Source organism: Cucurbita maxima, unplaced genomic scaffold, assembly GCF_002738345.1.
Source record: "Cucurbita maxima cultivar Rimu unplaced genomic scaffold, Cmax_1.0 Cma_Scf00005, whole genome shotgun sequence".
Classification (NCBI taxonomy): Eukaryota; Viridiplantae; Streptophyta; class Magnoliopsida; order Cucurbitales; family Cucurbitaceae; genus Cucurbita; species Cucurbita maxima.
This window is the reverse complement of record NW_019272021.1, coordinates 2,365,590-2,388,132: the sequence shown is the minus strand read 5'-3', so window position 1 is coordinate 2,388,132 and position 22,543 is coordinate 2,365,590. Positions and strand designations below refer to the sequence as shown.

General features: G+C 37.0%; 3 protein-coding genes across 3 annotated transcripts; 1 reads left to right on the top strand and 2 right to left on the bottom strand.

Moving 5' to 3' along the window:
• The first annotated feature begins 465 nt into the window (after positions 1 to 465).
• LOC111479139 (pleiotropic drug resistance protein 1-like) lies at positions 466 to 9,596 on the top strand. Its single transcript, XM_023123636.1, has 24 exons — positions 466 to 786; positions 1,289 to 1,409; positions 1,515 to 1,603; positions 1,845 to 1,929; positions 2,272 to 2,431; positions 2,561 to 2,637; positions 2,766 to 2,819; positions 2,919 to 3,009; positions 3,215 to 3,516; positions 3,591 to 3,872; positions 4,596 to 4,912; positions 5,009 to 5,169; positions 5,980 to 6,083; positions 6,158 to 6,296; positions 6,378 to 6,434; positions 6,509 to 6,636; positions 7,204 to 7,536; positions 7,616 to 7,906; positions 7,990 to 8,073; positions 8,140 to 8,273; positions 8,342 to 8,569; positions 8,643 to 8,814; positions 8,894 to 9,148; positions 9,236 to 9,596. The coding sequence occupies exons 1-24, from the start codon at positions 488 to 490 to the stop codon at positions 9,491 to 9,493; spliced, it is 4,221 nt and encodes a 1,406-aa protein (XP_022979404.1). The 5' UTR covers positions 466 to 487; the 3' UTR covers positions 9,494 to 9,596.
• Positions 9,597 to 13,135: 3,539 nt separating this feature from the next.
• On the bottom strand, positions 13,136 to 13,796 carry LOC111479547 (auxin-induced protein 22A-like). Its single transcript, XM_023124244.1, has one exon. It carries the CDS (start codon positions 13,762 to 13,764, stop codon positions 13,240 to 13,242), a length of 525 nt encoding a protein of 174 aa, XP_022980012.1. The 5' UTR covers positions 13,765 to 13,796; the 3' UTR covers positions 13,136 to 13,239.
• Positions 13,797 to 17,623: 3,827 nt separating this feature from the next.
• LOC111479037 lies at positions 17,624 to 22,237 on the bottom strand. The gene is made up of 5 exons (XM_023123490.1): positions 22,029 to 22,237; positions 20,033 to 21,162; positions 18,785 to 19,677; positions 18,574 to 18,630; positions 17,624 to 18,002 (listed from the first exon to the last, which is right to left on the bottom strand). Exons 2-5 carry the CDS (start codon positions 21,012 to 21,014, stop codon positions 17,757 to 17,759), a joined length of 2,178 nt encoding a protein of 725 aa, XP_022979258.1. The 5' UTR covers positions 21,015 to 21,162; positions 22,029 to 22,237; the 3' UTR covers positions 17,624 to 17,756.
• Between the last annotated feature and the right edge of the window lie 306 nt (positions 22,238 to 22,543).

The window sequence follows — 22,543 nt, the reverse complement described above, 5'->3', positions numbered from 1 at the left end:
GACTAAGGTCAGTTGGAGATCTAAAAAAACTCCAACGCCTCCCTAGAATTTTCACGATTTTTCTAACAACGAACAATTTTTTTTCTTCTCGTTAGTTTCTCAACATTACCGTCAATATCATATAACACTATATTAATTAGTTATACCAAATTGAAATAACTCTACTCTACCTCACTAGCTAAAAACATATGAAAGAAGAAAAAAAAAAACGAAGACCAAAGCGGTAACCTAATACACTATTTATTGCCAACCTAATTAATCTTTGAACGAATAATATATTAAAATTAAGACGGTCGTAAATTTCTAAAATGACTAACCTCCACTTTTAAAAGTCAGCAATTTAGACAGTATGATCATATTGTAATATGAATGGTAAGTTGTCATGTTTTTTTTTTTTTAATTTATTAATGGCTAAGGTTGCAGCCTATAAATTCCCCAAAGTTGAATCCCATTTGTTGTGGGGATTTTTAGTTTATTTTGGATTGAAATGGATTTGGGGATTGGGAGTTCGTTTAGGAGCAATGGGAGCTTCAGAATGGATGCATGTTCAAGATCATCGGCGGCGGAAGAAGACGAGGAGGCTCTGAAATGGGCAGCCATTGAAAAGCTTCCGACGTTCAGACGTCTGAGGAAAGGGTTGGTGACGACCTTGGAGGGCGCCGCCGATGAAGTGGATATCATGAATCTTGGGCAACAAAACAGGAAGAATTTGATGGAGATGTTGCTTAAAGTTGCTGAAGAGGATAACGAGAAGTTCTTGCTCAAACTCCACAATCGCTTTCAAAGGTAAATATTAGAAATCATGACTCTTCATAATAATATGATATTATTTACTTTGAGCCTAATCGCTCCTCCCATTCAACAAAGTATACTATACACTATAGAGCCTCTCTTAAGACTTAGGTAGCCTTCAAACCATACACTATAAAGCCTCCCTTTAAGGTCTATGTAGCCCCCGAACAACCTTTCCTTAATCGAGATTCGACTCATTTTTTTGGATTCCTCGAACAAAGACACATGAATCACTTTTGACTACACCTTCGAGACAAGCGAATTAAGGGCATGACTCTAATACCATTTTAGAAATCACGATTCTTTGTAATGATATGATATTGTTTATCTTGAATATAAGCTCAAAAGGACTCGTGACAATGGAGATCTATTTCTTACTTATAGACTCCCTCCCAACAATCTTGGACAATAAATTCCCTCGTTCGTTCGTTCGATCTTTCGTCGGTTTGATTTGGTGGATGTTTTGTTGTTTGTTTTTGTTTCCTTAAATTCTCAGAGTTGGAATCGAAGTTCCGACAATTGAGGTTCGGTTTGAGCAATTGAATGTGAAGGCGGATGTTCATGTCGGAAGCAGAGCTCTGCCGACAGTTGTGAATTTTACACTCAATATGGTGGAGGTAACGTTATAATAATTAATGAAATTCATAATCTTTTTAAGGATTATATACAAATATATATATATATATATATGTAATTTTTTTTTTACTGTTTGTTTTCCAAAGGGTTTGTTGGGTTACCTTCATCTGTTTTCCAGTGGAAAGCAGCCGTTAAAAATCCTTCGTAATGTCAGTGGAATCGTCAAGCCTGGAAGGTTAGAACACAATATAATATTTTTATTAAAACCTTCAAATTTGTAAAAAAAAAAATAAATATGAAATTTAACCTTTCCCGCTATCACTATTTCATCTTTTAAAAGATACGGTTAAAATTATTTACCTAATCAATTTTTACTGAATGATTCAGTTACATTAGTGGGAAAAAAAAAAAAAAATATATTTGTTTTAAAATAATTTAGTGCTATTTATTTATTTATTGTTTAATTATTTTGGCAGAATGACACTGCTGTTGGGACCTCCAAGCTCTGGAAAGACCACTCTTTTATTAGCACTGGCAGGAAAGCTTGATCCTGGAGTAAAAGTACATATCTACCCCTCACTTTTCAAAACAAAATTTAAAATTTTTATTAAGCGGATTAAATGTTATTTTACTCCCTAGTCCCTACCATTTATGATATTTAACATTTCATTCCAATTCTTTGCATAATTGTTTATAGATGTGTCTACTTAAATATTTGTTTTTATAAATCTCACCTAACAACTTTGGATTTTTACCCAATGACCCAGTTAAAATAAATTCAACTAAATTACACGTTAATTTGAAGTTTATATTATTTGGTTCTTGAAGTTAAAAAAATATTAAGTTACTAATTGATTCTAAATCTTTCAATTTTATGTTAATTAAATCTCTAAACTGATTTAGGCAACGGGAAAAGTGAGCTACAATGGGCATGGAATGAAGGAATTTGTACCGCAGAGGACTGCTGCGTACATAAGTCAATTTGATCTTCATATTGGAGAAATGACTGTAAGGGAAACATTAGCTTTCGCTGCACAATGCCAGGGCGTCGGCTCCCGCCATGGTTTGTTATCCCCTTTCTTACCAATATTTAACACCTCCTGTTTGCTCAAATGCTTATCCAATTAGATTTTAGGTTCATGTTCTGTTCATTAAAATTTTAGATTCTAAAATGGGCTACTATATTTTGCAGACATGCTAGCAGAACTGTCAAGGAGAGAGTTCGAAGCAAATATAAAGCCCGATCCTAATATTGATACTTTCATGAAGGTTATAGATATGATTAATTGGAACATTACCCTTTTGATAAAATTGAAGAATAATGCATTCATTATGTTTTTGGGCTGTTTGATTGAACATGTTAGTGACAGTAACTTACATAGGGAGTTTATTTCCAGGCTGCTGCGACAGAAGGTCAAGAAGAAAGTATGATGATAGATTATATCCTGAAGGTAATATAATATATATATATATGTGTGTGTGTGTGTTTGAATGAAGATTTGGAACATCATAATAGATTAAATTAATAACTGAGTATTGAAATGATATAGATTTTGGGACTGGAAGGATGTGCTGCTGCAATGGTTGGTGATGAAATGATAAGGGGAATCTCCGGCGGACAAAGAAAGCGAGTCACTACAGGTAATTCAATGAGTTCATACAAAGATGCGACTGTTGCGAATCACAAACATATTGTCCACTTTGAGCGTAAGCTCTCGTGACTTTATTTTTTGGTTTCTCCGAAAGACCTCATGAGATAGTGTTCCTTTGTTATAAACCCATGATTTTTCTGGACTACTCCTCGACCCAATTCGATTAACAAGTTTTGTATTGAACTGAAATACAGGTGAGATGCTAGTTGGGCCAGCAAGGGCTTTATTTATGGACGAGATATCTACTGGACTTGATAGCTCCACCACGTTTCAAATAGTGAATTCATTGAGGCAATGTATTCATATTCTCAAAGGGACTGCAGTTCTTTCGCTTCTCCAGCCAGCACCAGAGACTTATGAGCTTTTTGATGACATAATTCTTCTCTCAGATGGCCAAATTGTTTATCAGGGTCCTCGTGATCAGGTGCTTCAGTTTTTTGAAACTATGGGGTTTGTTTGTCCTGAGAGGAAGGGTGTGGCTGATTTTCTTCAAGAGGTAAGTGTAACTTTCACGTGTTGTTGAACTCAAAATAGAACGAAAAAACGAGCTATCCGACGATGTTTTTACAGGTGACATCAGAGAAAGATCAAGAACAGTACTGGAAAAACAAAGAGGAGCCTTACAACTTCATTACTCCTAGTGAATTTTGTGTAGCATTTCAATCATTTCATGTTGGCAGAGGACTTGGAGATGAACTTGCCATTCCTTTTGATAAGTCTAAGAGCCATAGAGCCGCTTTGACAACCCACAAATATGGTGTTGGAAAGAGACAGCTCTTGAAAGCCTGTTTCTCTAGAGAGATCCTTCTAATGAAGAGAAACTCCTTCGTCTACATTTTCAAACTGTTTCAGGTATCTATGTTTTTGTGAGATTCCACATTGGTTGGAGAGAGGAACGAAACATTTCTTATAATAGTGTGGAAACCTCTTCCTAGTAGACGCGTTTTAAAACTTTGAGTGGAAGCCCGGAAGGAAAAGTCTAAAGAGGACAATATTTGCTAGCGGTGAGCTTGGGCTGTTACAAATGGTATCAGAGGCAGACACCGGGCAGTGTGGCAACGAGGACGCTAGGCTCCCAAGGGGGGTGGATTGTGAGATCTCATATCGTTGGAGAGGGGAGCAAAACATTCCTTATAAGGGTGTGAAAATCTCTCCCTAGTAGACGCATTATAAAACCGTGAGGGAAAACCCGAAAAGGAAAGTCCAAAGAGGACAATATTTGCTAGCAGTGGGCTTGAGCTGTTACAAATGGTATCAGAGCCAGACACTAAGCGATATGCCAACAAAGACGCTAGGCTCACAAGGGGGTGGATTGTGAGATCACATTGTTGGAGAGGGGAACGAAACATTCCTTATAAGGTGTGGAAACCTCTCCCTAGTAGATGCATTTTAAAACTTTGAGGAGAAGTCCAAAAGAGAAAGCCGAAAAAGGACAATATCTGATAGTGGTGGGCTCGAGTTGTTACAATTTTTCAATTTAGTCCCTATTTGTTTCAAAATTTTCAGTTTAGTCCAAATATAAGAAGAGAAGATGATCCTGTGTATCTAACACGATTCCTTTTTGGGGTTTTTCAGCTATTGGTAATGGCTCTAGTTACAATGAGTGTGTTCTTAAGAACTGAGATGCACCATGATACAATTGTGGATGGAGGAATATACACTGGTGCTTTGTTCTTTTCAGTTATTATGGTTATGTTTAATGGGTTATCAGAGCTCTCATTAACCATAATTAAGCTTCCTACTTTTTACAAGCAAAGGGACCTCTTATTCTATCCCTCATGGGCTTATTCTCTTCCCAATTGGATCCTCAAGATTCCTTTTACTTTCATTGAAGTTGCTTTGTGGGTTGGAATCACCTACTATGGCATTGGATTTGATCCAAATATTGAGAGGTTAGCCAATACAATGTGTTCTCTCTCTCTATGTTCATTATGAGATTTGTAAAGATTTTCTTTCCTTTTTTTTGATTGGAAACAAAAATGCTGCAGGTTTTTCAAACAATTCTTGCTGCTTCTACTAGTAAACCAGATGGCTTCTGCACTATTCCGGTTTGTTGCTGCATTGTGTCGGAATTTGGTTGTCGCGAACACGGTTGGCTCTTTTATACTTCTGACCCTCTATGCACTTGGCGGGTTTGTCCTGTCTCGAGGTACGCTACTGCTGTACATAATAAACAAAATGCCTTAGTTTAGGGGTCTATTCGATACAAAATTGAAAGTTGAGATGTTTAGTAAGGCACATCATAAAGTTTAAGAACCCAGGAGATGAAACTTCGAAAGTTTATGTGAGATCCCATATTGCTTGGAGAGGAGAATGAAACATTCCTTATAAGGGTGTGGAAACCTTTCCCGAGCAGACGCGTTTTAAAACCGTGAGGCTGATGACGATACGTTACGGGCTAAAGAGGACAATATTTGCTAGCGGTGGGTTTAGGTGTTACAAATGGTATCAAAGCCAGACACCAAGCGGTGTGTTAGCGAGGACGCTGGGCCCTCAAGGGGGGTGGATTGTAAGATCCTACATCGGTTGGAGAGGAGAACGAAACATTCCTTAGAAGGGTGTGGAAACTTCTCCCTAGCAGACGTGTGTTAAAATCGCGAGGCTGATGACGATACGCTACGAGCCAAAGAGGACAATATCTACTAGTGGAGGGTTTGAATGTTACAAATGGTATCAAAGCCAGACAGGGGTGTGCCAACGAGGACGCTGGGCCCTTAAAGGAGGTGGATTATGAAATCCCACATCAGTTGGAGAAGAGAACGAAACATTCCTTATAAGGGTGTGGAAATCTCTCCCAAATAGATGCGTTTTAAAAACCATGAGGAGAATCCCGAAAGGGAAAGGGCAAAGAAGACAATATCTACTAGCGATGAGCTTGGACTGTTATAGTTTAGAAACCAAACTGGCTCCACGACATGAAGGCTGCGGATTATGGTCGTATTTGCTTTCTTTTGTGCAGTGGACATTAAGAAATGGTGGACATGGGGCTACTGGATTTCACCAATAATGTATGCTCAAAATGCTATAGTTGTAAATGAGTTCCTTGGAAAGAGTTGGGCAGATGTAAGTTGTTTGAATGCTCTTATTGGAATGGTTGGATCATTGCTCTTATGTTTTGAATTCTTCTTTGTTTCTAGGAAGCCTTGGGATTTATTGTATTGAAGTCCCGTGGATTCTTCCCAAATGCATATTGGTATTGGATTGGTGTAGGAGCTTTGCTTGGCTATACGTTTTTGTTCAACTTCTTGTTCACTGTCGCATTGTCGTTGCTCGACCGTAACGATCTCGACCTCAATACAGCTTTATCAAATGTATATCTAAGAGCTTCAGATTAACATCTTAGAATTGGTTTTGCAGCATTTGGGAAGGGCCAAGCTGTTAAATCAGGGGAACCAGAAGACATTGACAAAAGAGGTACTAAAAAAGTTGTAATAGTTCAATAGGAAGTTTGTGCTGATACTCAATTGCTCGGCGTCCTGCTAATTCAGGGGCCTCAGTTTCCAATACTGAAATGGGTTTACAAGCCAATGCCCAAAGTAGAACAGGAATGATTCTTCCATTTGAGCAACATTCAATCGCATTTGAAAATATCACATACTCTGTTGACATGCCCCAGGTAATTTTAGTATAACAGCCCAAGTCTAAGCTCACCGCTACAGATATTGTCCGCTTTAGCCCGTTACGTAACGTTGTCAGCCTCACGACTTTAAAACGCATCTACTAGGAAGAGTTTTCCACACCCTTATAAGGAATGTTTCGTTCTCCTCTCCAACCGATGTGAGATCTCACAATCTACCCCCCTTGGGAGCCCAACGTCCTCGCTAGCACACCGCCCCGTGTCTGGCTCTGATACCATTTGTAACACTCCAAGCTCAGTGCTAGCAGATATTGTCCTCTTTGAGCTTTCCCTTCTGGGCTTTCCCTCGGGGTTTTAAAACACGTCTGCTAGGAAGAGGTTTCCACATCTTTATAAGGAATGTTTTGTTCCTCTCTCCAACCGATATGGGATCTCACAATCCACCCCTTGAGGCCAGCATCCTAACTAGCACACCGCTCGGTGCCTGACTCTGATGTTATTTGTAACGGGCTAAAACGGACCATATCTACTAACAACGGGCCCATTTAGCGACTATATTAAGCTTATAATATGTTCATCCTAATGATCTGAAATGGGGTTTTCCAGGGGATGAAAAATCAAGGTATTGTAGAAGAAAAATTGGTGCTACTGAAGGGTATAAGTGGGGCATTCAGGCCAGGTGTTTTAACAGCTCTTATGGGAGTGAGTGGTGCTGGTAAGACAACACTAATGGATGTCTTGGCTGGTAGAAAAACAGGCGGTTACATTGAAGGAAGCATCAAAATATCTGGTTATCCAAAGAAGCAAGAAACATTTGCTAGAATCTCAGGTTATTGTGAACAAAATGACATCCATTCTCCTCATGTTACCGTCTACGAATCCTTGCTCTACTCGGCATGGCTCCGTTTACCTCGTGAAGTCGATACCGAAACTAGAAAGGTGATTGAACTTAAACTATTACATACTTTCTTAACTGTGTTGTTCATCAAATGTATGCAACTTGTTGTGAACAAAACAGATGTTCATTGAAGAAGTGATGGAGCTTGTGGAATTGAAGACATTGAGGGATGCTCTAGTTGGATTGCCAGGCGAAAACGGTCTGTCGTCCGAGCAGCGTAAGCGACTCACAATAGCAGTGGAGCTTGTAGCAAATCCATCCATAATATTCATGGATGAGCCAACCTCAGGGCTTGATGCAAGAGCTGCAGCGATCGTCATGCGAACCGTTCGAAACACGGTCGATACTGGAAGAACTGTCGTGTGCACCATTCATCAACCGAGCATCGACATCTTCGAAGCTTTTGACGAGGTAACACACCATAGAAGAATCAACACTTATAAAATGTATATAACAAAACGAAGAAACTTATAGGTATGAGCTGTTTCTTGCAGCTGTTCTTGATGAAACCAGGAGGCCAAGAAATATACGTTGGTCCATTGGGTCGCCATTCTTTTCATCTAATAAACTACTTTGAGGTAGGATTATTAATGTCTTAATAAAACCATTCAAATCTTCTATAACATTATATCTTTGTTCATAAGGAAATCAAAGGAGTTGCTAAAATAAAGGATCAATACAACCCTGCTACATGGATGCTAGAAGTCACTTCCCCAGCTCAGGAACTAGCTTTAGGGGTTGACTTCACAGATTTGTATAAAAGCTCTGAACTTTATAGGTAATTCAGCAATATTGGATACCACTTATGCATAACTTGGTATTGACGTTTTGAATCATGTTGAACAGGACGAACACGATGCTAGTTGAAGAATTGAGTGTCCCGACACCGGGGTCGAAAGACCTATATTTCCCAACGAAATACTCGCGATCACTTTACACACAATGTATAGCTTGTTTATGGAAGCAACATTGGTCTAACTGGCGCAACCCCTCGTACTCGGCCGTGAGATTACTCTTTACGGTCGTCATTGCGCTCATGTTCGGAACAATGTTTTGGGACCTTGGTTCCAAAAGGTAAGTTTTTGACGCGTTGTATGCTAAAGTTGTGACGGTTTAGTCTCTATACTTAATGATTTGCGTAACAAAGGAAAAGGCAACAAGATCTATTCAATGCTATGGGTTCAATGTACACTGCTACTCTGTTCCTGGGAGTTCAAAATGCTTTCAATGTGCAACCAGTGGTCGCCGTTGAACGAAGCGTATTTTATCGTGAAAGAGCAGCTGGAATGTACTCGGCCTTTTCGTATGCATTCGGGATGGTAACAATGTCGTTCTATATCTAAACATATGAAAAATTCTTTAGCAGACAGTGAAGAATTATCCTACTTGATGTTACAGGTGCTGATAGAACTCCCATATGTTTTGGTCCAAGCAGTGGTTTACTGTCTCCTAGTGTACTCAATGATTGGATTTGAATGGACCGTGGCTAAGTTCCTGTGGTATTTGGTCATAATGTACTTCACTTTGCTGTACTTCACTTTCTATGGGATGATGGCTGTGGCCATGACACCAAATCATCACATTGCTTCAATTATCTCCTTTGCATTCTTTGCATTATGGAATCTCTTCTCAGGATTTGTAGTCCCGAAACCGGTACGTTACGTTATGTTTCGGTTGCGTGTTCGAGTTTTGTTTTGTTTGTGTTGTTCTTATTTTTTTTTTTGGCATATGAACTGACAGAGGATTCCAGTGTGGTGGATATGGTACTACTGGGTTTGTCCCGTGGCGTGGACGTTGTATGGATTAGTTGCCTCTCAATTTGGAGATGTTAAGGATGTTCTTGAAACAGGAGAAACTGTGGAAGAATTTGTTAGACTCTATTTTGGTTTCAGACATAATTTTGTAGACATTTCTGCTTCTGTGGTTGTCGGATTTGGTGTTCTTTTTGCTTTGGTATTTGCCATCTCTATCAGCCTTTTTAATTTCCAAAGAAGATGATAATGTTTTAGGTTGTATGTTTTGTAATGTGTCTAACTATGTAGAGGGAAAAGGGAAAAAAGGGGAAAGAAAATATGTAGAATTGATGTTTGTATTTCAATGTTCATCATCAAATAAAGTTATGAGTTTTTCTTTTTTGATTTTTGTATTTTTACAACAATGTTTATGAAATTTAAATAAACAAATCCATCGGTTGAACCGGTCACGTTATCGTTTTCTTCCTATGGAAGGAAGAAGACATGTGCGAGTCATTGCACCGCCGCCTGAAAATCTCCTCCTAGCTTTGATTTAAATGTTTCTTCCCTCGATTTCTTCATGAAGCTTAAAAGTAGTATTACACGGAAGAGCTAGGAATTGATTTCATGCATTCTCGTGAATTGTAGCGTGAGTTATACACTTCCAAAATTCGCTAGAAAACTTATCCGGGCAGAAATTCAAACCAGAAGACTTTTTGTTGGACAACCGATTCTAGAGCTTTTCAGGACCCGATTTCTTCATGAAATTTATTCCTTATAAGTTCCATATAGCTAAAGATTTTGTTTCGAAGGAATGTTATTTAAGTGTGTGGTCTTAATTTTTAGAATTGATCCTCGATCTGTAACTTACCTAGAACCTCAGAGGTTTATTTCCTTGGGTAGCCTCATCTAAGATGTATTAGCCCCCGATTTCTTCGTCGAAAGTACTATCTTTATCCTCTAAATATAAAGAAAAGCTCAATTTTTTTTTTAAGGAAATGAACTATTAGTAAGGGTTAGCCTTTGTGGTCTTTTATGAAAATGTTCATTGGATTGGAGGTACAGAAAAGAAACCAAACGAGATATGTTTCTTTTGAAGAATTTGGGTGTAAGCTTGAATTGGATTTTCGAGTTTCAACTTCCTAACCCTTTAATGGCAACCAGAATTGGAAAACAGTGTTGGAGGCACCTTCAGCATTCGATTCCTTCATCAAACGTGAGGGTAATCTTATTTAGAAGGTGTAGGAGCAAGTTTGAAGGAAAATGGTGGACTATGGCTCCCGAATTTAGAAGAAATTCGAGAGTAAGAAACCAAAAATCTTAGAGGCTATACCTTGCTATTAAAAGCTCGACTTGACTTAGCTCGATTCTTGCTCCAAATGAAAGCCCCTACGTCAGACTTTATAGAGAGAACTTAAACCGACGTTAATTTAGGTTGAGTTTTACAAAATTTCTAATGGAAATATCATCTTTGATCAATGGGCAACTATCCTCCATTTTGAATTATGGTTGTTGGATATCAGGTGGGCTCTTAAAATTGTTAGGAGTAAAGTTATGGCAATAGAATTTATTGCATGTATTAATGATAGGCGGTCGGGCATCACTTTGTTGGCACATGATCCATGGACTATCAATATTGAAAGATTCAACCATTTCAGCGCACCAATGGATATATGCTTTTCACACGTCTCCATAAAGTGTCATCACATTTACATACTCGTTCTCTATTTGAGCAAAGATTATTGGCCCTTCTTCCAATGCAAAGTGGATGGCTTGTTTACCCATATTCACTATTTTTGTTTTGAAAAATTGCATTTCATTTAAATTTGATTTTCAGTTCGTAGTTCGATTCCTAACAATATCGTGCAATCATAGAGGAAATCCTCCATAGTTTCACTTGGTGCACACATAAGTACCAATCCTCATGACAGCGTAAAGTCCAACATCTCGTATAAGCTCAAAGAATTTGATCAAATCTAGATGTCCAAAGAAATTATATTTTCGACGTTGCGACTCATGACGATCTCAAAAAATGTATTTCTCGATGCATCAGGCCACATCTCTTCTCTTCGGTGCATGATGAATTGAACTGGAGGCCACCAAAAATTTGAATCATATGTGACATTATTTCCTATACAAAAAGATAAGCAAAAGCTTGAATTTCCAAATTATATGTTTTGTTTATTCCTTTGTCGGAATCATCTTTGAAAATTGATTCACGTTAGATCCCAAAATCATCATTATTAGCAATAAAATTCAAGCTGTTCCTCCGCCGGTATGAGCACACGGGCGGCCACCCTACTGCCTGCTTGCTCCGCCCCTGGCCGTGACTCTTATGATCTTCTACTTCCACCTCCGAGAAAACCCTTTTGTTCTCATTGTTTTTACTCGCCGGGAACGGACCTCCACCAGGGAATCCTAGCCGGAGCTGGGTGATTTCAAGGCCTAATCCCTCAGCTGCCATCTGGGTCTTCCTTGGATTTGGGGTTTGTGTTGAGAATGTTATGAAATGTGATGATGCTATTTATTTACATATGTGGAGGAAACAATGGCTGCTCTTTAAAGAGATGTGGGACACCACATCGGGGCTGATAATTGTTTGAGGTTTTGGTGGGATTTGATCACTGTCGTTTGATTAATTATTGTCTTGCTTTTTTGAACGAACCCCATGTGATTTTGCCTTATTGTGTTGCTTCTATCACACGGTTTACTGTTCTGTTTTAATTATGAACATTTCTGTATCCTCCTCTCTTGTTCTTGTCGTGTTCCTGTTTGTATTCGTGTTCGTGTTTTGAATGATGGACCCTCTTGACAGAGAGGATGAGCTCCTCTTGATCTGTCAAGAACACACTCCCTATCACTTCAACATTTTCTTGACTTTGATCTTCGAAGTTTTAAAGTTCCTATAGTTTAGATTTTAAATTTTAATTTAGCTTCAACCGCAGATTCAACTATCAAAACGCTAAGTTGACTTGACGAGCACGCAGGAGTACTAAAACAACAAATCTTTCGCTTAAGGCTTTCGTCGTAAGGGATAAAGAGAAGAGCTTTTACTAATAAAGCGAATGGTCAGCGCGAAGGTTCAAGAATTAGCTGAGTGTTAGCGAAGCGCTGAAGCCCTCTGTGCTATAATATTGACCCAAGGACGCTCTACCTTATCTATAGAATTCTAAACAATAGTTTAGTTAATTTAAGTTTACCATTCTTTTTTATGGATCGATCATAGGAACTTCAAAATTAAATATGTTTGATTTAGAATAATTCTATGTTGGATAATCTCTTGAAAAATTTCTTATAAAGTGCGTCAATGAAGATAAAACATACTAAAAAGACATGTGTTGATCTATGAGAATAACTTTTACTATTATAAGTACTTCAAGATAAGTAGATAACCTGATTATGTTGTCAAGGATATATTAAAATATTGTTGCAGTGCGGTAATTAAATACTAAATTCAGATTCCAAATACTAATATGAATCATGGATATGAAGCATTACTCTTTAAATAATACATGAGTAACTACTCATATTACTAACTTGTTTTGAGATCATATTCGAGATCACATTTGAATAAATAGTCATCTTTATAGGTAGGATATAGATAAGGTGGCAGCTAAGTGTAACTAAGACTCTAGCCCTAATATTTCCACCGTATTAGTATTTAGAATTTGAATTAGATGAAAATCGTTTTGGATTGATGGAGATTTCAGATTGATCGATTCACTGATACAGACTCGATACAAATTATCAAACAAGATCATTTTAGATTGATGAAGTATTAGTTTAATTGATTGATTTTTGTGTGCGGAGTTTCAAACCGAAAATATTACAAGCGACACTAATTAATTCAAAACTCGATTATTAATGTATCAATATGAATAAAGTATGAAGAGAATTGGATGAAAAGTTGCCACTTTTGTCATTCATATCAATGAATTGTCAAATTAGACAAAGAACATTAACAATTCCTTCTCTAACTAGGGTATGATCAATATATATTATGTGTAAAACTTACAAAGAAAACTTTTCATAGTTCTTTTGAAAAACATCAGACCCTTTAGCTTCTGATCTCTTCATTATTCTCACTCTCTTGCACGACTCAATAAACATCCCCCATGGAACATCTCCGACGAGCATCCAATCGCCATCTCGATCCTCATAAATCGAAACATAGTCAGAGCATCCGATTGCACGGTCGAATAGGTTCTCCATTGCCACCCCGAGATCTGAATATCCTTTAAGAATTCTAAGATCAACCTTTCTAAGATAAGGCGCGCCATCCATGCTTACTTTGACATACATCTTCGAAGATTCAGATAGATCTCTATCGTCACCACTACTCCTTCTTCGATGAGAGCAAACGGGGGGCCACCCGACAACTTGGTTTCTCTTCGAGCATCTCCGGTCACCGTCGTCAGTACTACTCTTCGAGCAAACCCTTTTGTTCTCATTTTTCAAACTTGGGGTATGGGCAGTCCCCGGAAGCCCTAATCTGAGCTCAGTGATTTCAAGTTGATAAACTCCATTGGTCGCCATATCTGCAGCTGATTAAGTGTTTGTTTTGCTGTGTGTGTGTGTGATTTGTGAGAGCTTCTTAATGGTGAGGTTTTATAGGGAAAAGAAGAGAATGGGGGGATGAAAGTAAAGGCATTATTATGGTCGCCGGCCGGTCGGAGACAAGAGGAACAAAAGTGGGACTTTGTGTTTGATTGGAACAGTCGAACCATGAAAAAGGAGAGATCATATAATAAGGTGGTTGGTCGGGTTTCTGATTTTGTGGGATTCTCCAACATCCATGTGACTCCCCATTTTTCTGTCCACTTTTGGATTATGTTCTTTCACACCAACTCAAAAACTGTCTCAAATCTTTAATATTTTTCTTCCTATAGTCATAGATTTATTAAGTAGAACATATCAGTTATCTGCTCTCCCGTTAGACAATAAGAATTGGAGAAAGATAATCATGAAACCTAATTTAACTCAACATCAAAATATTATAATTCATAATTCAAATAAAATAGTGTTGCTCAAATCCCATATCAGTTACAAACGAAACATCATTTATAAGAATGTGAAAATCTCTCCCTACACTACACGAAATAATGGATACGATAACTTACGAAAAATGCTATCGTAAACTTTTTATAGCATTTTTCGTACGTCGTGACGGTCCATGTTATTAGAAGTCTGGAATTTTTTATAGCGTTTTTTATAGCTATAATAAAATATGAATTTATAGCTTGTATACGTTGCTAGGAAAATATTTTATAATGTTTTATTAAAACTATAATATATTTAATATAGCTAAAATATTGTGTTTATATAGTATTTATAGCTTTAATCTTAATACTATAATAAAGTTATTTATTCATTTATAAAAATTATAATTATCGTAATAATCTTTTGATAACCTTTATTTTCCGTGGTATAAATTTATTTTAATGTTTAAATATCTTTTAATAATTATATTTTAATAAAATTTAATTCAAATACTCATTTTTAACTAAATAAACACGCCTGAAATACTAGTAATACATTGTCATGACTTCTATTCATAATTGAAGTTTCATTACATGAAATACTAGATAGCAGACATGTTTTAGAAATCTTGAGGGGAAGCTCGAAAGAAAAAACTCAAAAAAGACAATATTTGCTAGTGTAGCAGTGGGCTTGAGTCATTACAAGTGTAGTCTTAATCTAAGGATGTTGGGTCCCAAATTGGTGGATTGGGAGTCCTACATCGATTGATGAAGAACGGAGCGAGTGCCAAGTGTCTCATTGGACCCTAAAGGGAGGTAGATTGTGAGATCTCATATCGGTTGGGGAGGAAAACGAAATACTTTTTATCCTAGACCATTACAAGTGTTGTCTTAATCAAAGGACACTGGGTTCCAAGAGATAGATTGGGGGGTACCACATCGATTGAAGGAGGGAACGAGTGTCAGCGATGGCGCTGGGTTTCGAAAGAGAGTAGATTGTGAGATTCCACATCGGTTGGGGAAAGAGAACGAAATATGCTTTATAAGGATGTCGTAACAAAAAGTCCAAAAAAGACAATATCTACTAACAGTGGGCTTGAGCAGTTAGTACAGCAAGTTGTATCTCAATCCATACTAAATAATTGACTTGTATTATATAAATCAATTTTATACAATTAATGCAATATTCTCTGATTGCATGCAAACTGGTTGATCATTTGACAAGTTATATATCAACGGTTTAATATCAAACTTTGGAATAAAATAAAATAAACAATTACGAAAATAAATCTTTTGAAAGATTTGCAAGATGATATGATTGATCAGCATTGGAGTCTATGCATCTCTATGATCTAAATTGGACACATCAAATAAATCACCAACTTTGTTTAATAAAAAATAAAGATTATGATTTAAATGAACTGTATAATATATGATTATAATATAATTGATGGTTTCTTGGGCGACAGATTTCCATTATTGGCACTTTGTAGTGTTGCCAATAATTTTGAATTATTATTAATTGTTTTGTTAGATGAAATAAAGATTTAACATATGGTTTGATCATAAATTTAAAAGTTTTATACCGTTCTAAACTTTACATTTAATATTTTGAAGTTTATTGATGATAAATTGTGATGTCACATTCAAAAAAAAAAAATTATTTTAAAAAATATATTATTTAACAAAGTCATCACAATATGACTGTCTCTTAATAATCGTTGGATGTAAGCTTAAAATCTGAATGTTCTCTAATGACCATGGAGTACAAATTTGAAACATATTTGTAATTTCTATCTCTTATATTCAACTATATAAGGAGAGGTGCTCATAAGAATCAAAGACGTGACCAATCTAAACTATCCAACCTAAACTAAATGACCTTATAACCCAACCAACTTAGACTACCCAATCTGAACCATAAATGTTGGATTATATTATATTGTTTTTGGTGGGTTTGGTTGAATTCTTAGAAAATTGAAAATTCGGTTTGGTTTTTGGGTTGATTTTTTTTGTCGGGTTAACCTGTCCAACTCGAAAATAGGGGTACTATAACCAAACTCTATCCTATTTTTTAAAAAGATTAAGAATGTTTAACGTTTGTAACCGATGTTAATGATGCGTTGTGACTTTTAAACAGATTTTAGTTATTAATATAATGTGTATTAGAGATAACCCTAATGCAAGATTTTAAGTCACATTGTGTCGATCTCCTTGAATAGTCTCTCATATTTCTCTCTTCATCGTGATTGAAGTATATACATACACACATGTAAACAGACATATCTATCAATTTGAAAATGTAACCGAGTTAAGTAGGTGACCGAGTTTTAAATAATAAAAAATATAAAATAATGTTTCTTCCCAACCCAACACATGCTTTCATTAGTTTGGAGAAGTGCAATAAAAATTGGAGACAATGGAAATGTCAAACTCCAAGGCTCACGTGGTAGATTTTTAGTTCAGAAGGGACCATGGGATCGCTCCTTGTCTCTTGGGTTCTGATGGAACATAGACAACAAAATTGTAAGTACTTTGAACAGATTGGCAAAGCCATTTCACAGAGGCATTCGCCATTAAAGCTTGGAGTCGGTGGTGGACCTTTCTTCCTCTATGTGTTGTTTGAATTCAAGGGGACATTTGGTATTAGGCACAATCACCAAGTTCCTCATCCAGATTCAATAATTTCTAACATTTCCCGTAAGTGAGATGGTGTGATATCCACGTTAGTTGGGGAGGAGAACAAAACGGTTAATATGGGAAGAATGAAAGACACTTAAGAGTGTGAAAACCTTTCCCGAGCAGACGCATTTTAAAGTTTTAAGGAGAAGCCAAAAAAAAAAATCTCAAAGAGGACACTATCAGCTAGCGTTGGACTTGGGACATTATAGATTCTTTTTATTATTGGTTAGTTTCTTCACATGCTAATCTTTCAAAGAAATAATCTGAAACAAGGAGTTATATCATTTCATTCTCTAAATCTTAATTGTAAGATCTCATATTAGTTGGAGAGAAAAACGAAACATTGCTTATGAGAGTTTCTACATATTAGTTGAAGAGGGAAACAAAGTAATTTCTTATGAGGGTATGAAAACATTTCCTTATAGATGCGTTTTAAAAATCGTGAAACTAATGATAATACGAGTCAAAGCGAACAATATCCCCTAACAGTAGACTTAAACCAATACATTGATTGAAACAACCTTAAAGATGGAAGATAATTAATTCTCTCTTTCTTAAGCTTTTTCATTACATTTCGATATTGTTTCAATAATTTGAATTGGGTGAGTAACGTGTGGGAAGTGTCAAATCAAATGTTGATCAGGCCATTAGGTGCCAAACCATCACATGAACAAAATAAGCACACCAATGAGAAAATGTCTAGAGAAGAAACTGAGTGAAGCTGTAAAACAACCTTTGGAGAAATCAAAGAGATTATTAAGCTATATATTCCTCAAAGGTAAACTCAACAGTAGCCAATGTGTTGCTCAAATTCGTCAATTTTACAAGCAATAAAAGAATGAGAAATCTCAAATGGCTACATACATGTTACTTTGTTCTCATACACTTCACAATAACCTCTACGATTTTTTTGTACATGTGCCGCTTTAAGTACATTTTCTTTACCTTCTTTCTTCCTTCAGCTCCCATTTGCTCCCTTATCTGTGGGTTTTTTAGTAGAAACTGCAAGTTTTGTGCAAGGACTCGAGTGCCTGCACGTCCCAAGGGATGAAGAAGACCTGTCACGTTGTGCTCAACAATCTCCTTTGTTCCTCCAGCATCAGTTCCCAGAACCTGTCCCATGCATCGAGTCATCATGTTGTTAAATTAGGCAGTTTCTTCACAGTATCTAATGATACGTAATAGAAGGAGAATAATAACAGAATTATTTGAAACAAGAACTGTAAATGCAAGGCTGCAAATTCAACAGTACCCATAAACCTTTGGATCGAAGTTAAACTTCTTGAAAATTTCTACTTCTCCAGCCAACTTTTGCATATGAATATCTTAATAGGGACATTAATCCTGATAAATTTAGACTTCCTTTTGAAAAGAAATGACACAATAGAATGTGAAGAAGTCGGACAGTTCTAGGGAAAACAAACTGAATGTGAACAAGTCAAATTGATTCCGCCAGATTTATTCAGTGAAGGGGTAGTTTCAAGGTGGTGGACATGATTTCAATGGTTAGTGATCATCATAATCATTATGTTCTTTTATTTTAGTTTGGTTTTGGGGCAGGGGTTGTCCCAGACATGAATCGATTCAAGCACAGTTGGAATGCAACAGAAGAAACAGTAGAGAAAAGTTACTCCAAATGAAGTCCAGCATAAATAAAAAAGACAAGTCAAGTTGGTTCTCATACCGGAAGACCAAATGCCATTGCTTCAATAGTTACCCTTCCAAATGTTTCACCTAGTCCCTGTAACATTTTCAAGATCAGCACACGAGATATAAGCAACGTGTAAAGAGTGATAATTTCCAAACATTCTAAGATGTCACGATTTAAGTTCACTGAACCATGGATAATGCAACTACTAATGAAACATGAGCGATTCTTCAAAAAAATATATCACCTGGGAATTTATAACATAAATGTCTGCAGCAGAGTAAAGTGATGCAACGCGCGTAGTTGCTGGAGTCCACAGCACTGACTGTGACAAGTTTGAATGCTGTGCCAAGAACCTTAGAAGTCTTTTGACATAAACCACCTTGTTGCTCTTGGATCCAACAGACCCTATTATAAGTTTGAAAGGCATTTCCGTCCTTCCTCCACTATCAACTAGCAGTCTCCTTCCTGTTACTCTGGCCATATCATAAACAGGGCCATGTAGATAAAGTTTTTGAATGCCATTTTCTCTCGACTCATTCAAGCTAATTAACATCTCATTCAAGATAGGGGATTCTTTCAAGGACAATCCATTATCATTCAACTTTTGAAGCAAAGCTCTCAGGTAACGCCTTCTGACCAATTTTGGTCGTGATGGACTTGAATTATCTGGATTTCCAATCATAGAATCATCTCCCTTAAGTCCTTGGTCAATCAACAAGTTGCTTGATTCAAGAAGCAAGAAATGGCCCTTTCCAGGGTTTATGCTGCTCAGAGTCATTACTACTACATCATTATCAGCCACTCCCATCTCCTTTCGAACTGCATTACGCAATAATAGTTTCTTTTCCAACATCTTCTCAGGGCTGGAAGACTCAGTATTGAGAGAACATGAAATGCCAGCTACGAAAGCTAGTTCATCATTGACAGAGAGTGGTACAATGGCAGGTTGAGATCTCAGTTTTATATTTTCTTCTTGACACCAATTTAGCCACTGCTTTGATTGTGACTCTGATATGAAAATTAGCATTTTTACCCTGTCAAGGACGATTTTAGACCGATTGAAGTACTCTCTACGGTTTTCCATGATCCACCAAGCAACTTGACTTGCACCAGCCGGAAAATGCTCAATATAGCCATCTGAATAAAAAAAAAATTGTGAACGACTAATACATGCTCATCTTGAATGATAGAAGCAAAAGTCATAAACATATGATGGAAAAAAGAAATCAACATCTCAAGTAACTTTGCTCTTTGTACTAATCTTCAAAGGAACGTTAACAGGCCTTTCATGAATCGTGAGTCGAAAGAAGTGAGAAATTGAATTATGCAAAAAGAAAGTTCTGTTACCACAAAGAATCAATAGGACAAGAACAAATATATTGTATCCACATTGATTATACCCACAAAGAATCAAAGTTCTGTTACCACAAAGAATCAATAGGACCAACAATATTTCATATACAATACACCAAAATTGCAAAAAGGCTCTTACCAATCCATGATGCACACACTGCAGATCCAGCAATCACAAGATCTGACTTCATGGCTGTTTTAAAGCTGAGGTCAGCTTTGTCATCAAGTACTTTGATCCGCCTTCTTGAAAGCTCTGACATTAAGCCACCCTTCTTGCTAAGAGCTACAGCAGAAACTGAGGCACCACAGCTCAAGAGCTCTGTTGCCAACTCCATCATTGAAATAGGAGCTCCAGTCATTGATAGCTCATGGAATATCAACACAAATCTTCTAGACCAAACAAGACGTGCAAAATCCCCTTTCCTATCACAAGTGCCAGAACGCTTCGCAGGACTCCACTCCAAAATTCTATCCTCTGTTGAACCAAATGGGCCAACAAGCATTCCATAAGAAGAGTTTTTCAAAGGAATTTCTGGCTCCTGGTCTTCTATGTCATGATTTGTAACTTCCGCAGGGATTTTCCCCTTAGTTCGCGCTTTACCACGCTTCGACTTCTTATTTCTCTTCCTTGGCTTTGTTTTCTTAGAAGCAGAAACACCATTCCCCTTTTTAGCCAAAACCACGTTTACCACTCCTCCATCACTCCCATTATTCTCACCGGATCTATTTTCAACAACTAAATGATTGTTAGTTGAAATCAGATTGCGGGACTTATTCTGTTCAGAGTCTAACATCTGATTACTTTGCTGACTGCCAAATCCCAAAAACTCATCCTTATTTTCACCATGAGCCCACCTTGATTGAACATAAAACCCAAGATAAGCCCACAGAGTAATCAACAATAGCCAAAACAAGACTTTATTATTTCGAATCCAATGCAAACCATATCCAGTACTCCTAGCTTCTCTTCTTGGTGTTCGACTTGAATGTAATCTCCTGAAAGAGGGGGAACCTCTAGGCGTTGATTTTCCTGACAATGCAGGCTTAAAACTGCCACTAGGCCTTAAAGAAGACGGTTTGACTACATTTCCTAGAAAATCTCCTCTGTTGTTCCCTTCCATCTGTTCCTTCAGTTTTCTACATTACCAAGGATCACTACACTTATAGTTTGAAGTGCACCAAGAACTTAAACGAGCTGTGTTAAAACCTTGGACCACTCACTTTTGTCAAACGCTATAAGCAAGATTGTTTGCAGTTTAATACAGAATTCTACACAAAAACACAAAGATGATTAGTCTCATGTGAATGTAAATCTACAAATAACTAAATTCCATATCGATGCCAAGGAAAATTAAAGGAAAATGCACTCTCAAGTTCTCAAACAAGGGCTAGTTGACAGTAAATAGCTAAATTATCAAGCTCCACTTCTCTTGCCTGATAAAAAATGTACAAAAACAAGAAAAAGCTCATCTACACAAGTATTAGGCACATTGGAAAAATGATATTTCAACTCAATAATTGGTTTTCTTAATCATCAGTAACAAAGAACCATAAGTAAAAGGGAGGAAAAATTTACCATGCAATAAATAGGCATGTAACATTTCCTAATCAACCTACTTAACAGAGTAAAAGCCTATTTCTCAACATAAATCTATGAAATACATCAACTAAACTTCCCCGATCAACCCCAATCACATTCTTGTATAACACCGCAAAGCCTAAATAATCTTTATCTATCCACTCATACGCCATTTCCTCCAAGAATTAGAAATGCATCATAGCTATACTCCTTGTTGAGTATCAACCGCAAACTCTTTCAAGCTACATAAATCTACAAAATACATCAACTAAACTTCTCCGATCAACCCGAACCACATTCTTGCATAACACCGAAAAGCCTTAATAATTTTTATCTATCGACTCATACGTCATCTCCTCCAAGAATTAGAAATGCAGCATAACTATACTCTTTGTTGAAGATCAACCGCAAACTCTTTCAAGCTACTTCACTACAACTTGGAAAACAAAAATTCCACATCAAGGCATCAAATAAACGAAGAAAAGAACCAAGATTACGGAAGTAAAAAAGCATTATCTCCTTTCAGAAAGACTGCAGTTCATAGAAATGAACTTACATGGATCTACTTGAGTGGAAGTTGAATCAAGATCTGAGATCCAAGTTTCTTGAATGTGCGATTCGAAGCTCAAGGACAGTAGATGAACTCCGTGAAATGGCTACGATGTAGTTCTTGAAGGAAACTGGTAGAGAGAGGAGAGATTTAGAGAGAGAACGGTGGAGGAAATTTGTAGACTAGCAGTTGAGCAGAGAACCAGTAGAAAAAGACCCAATTGTGTGAATAAAGTGGGAGTGTCAAAATTCAACGGAAACGATCGCACGTGCAGCAATTGGCGCGTGAGACTTCTGACATTTATCTTTTTTTATTTCTTTTTTTTAATATTTAGGTGAACTTGCATTTATTTTTTGGTTCTGGAATTTAGTGAACAGAAGATATATGATTCAGTGAGCTGATCCCATTCTTCAAATTGTAGACCCTCCATTTTCACCCGTCCGATCAGGGCTTTTTTTTTCCCTAAATATATATTTTTTTAATTTTTTAATTTTTTTTATCCCATTTATAACCTCTTACTT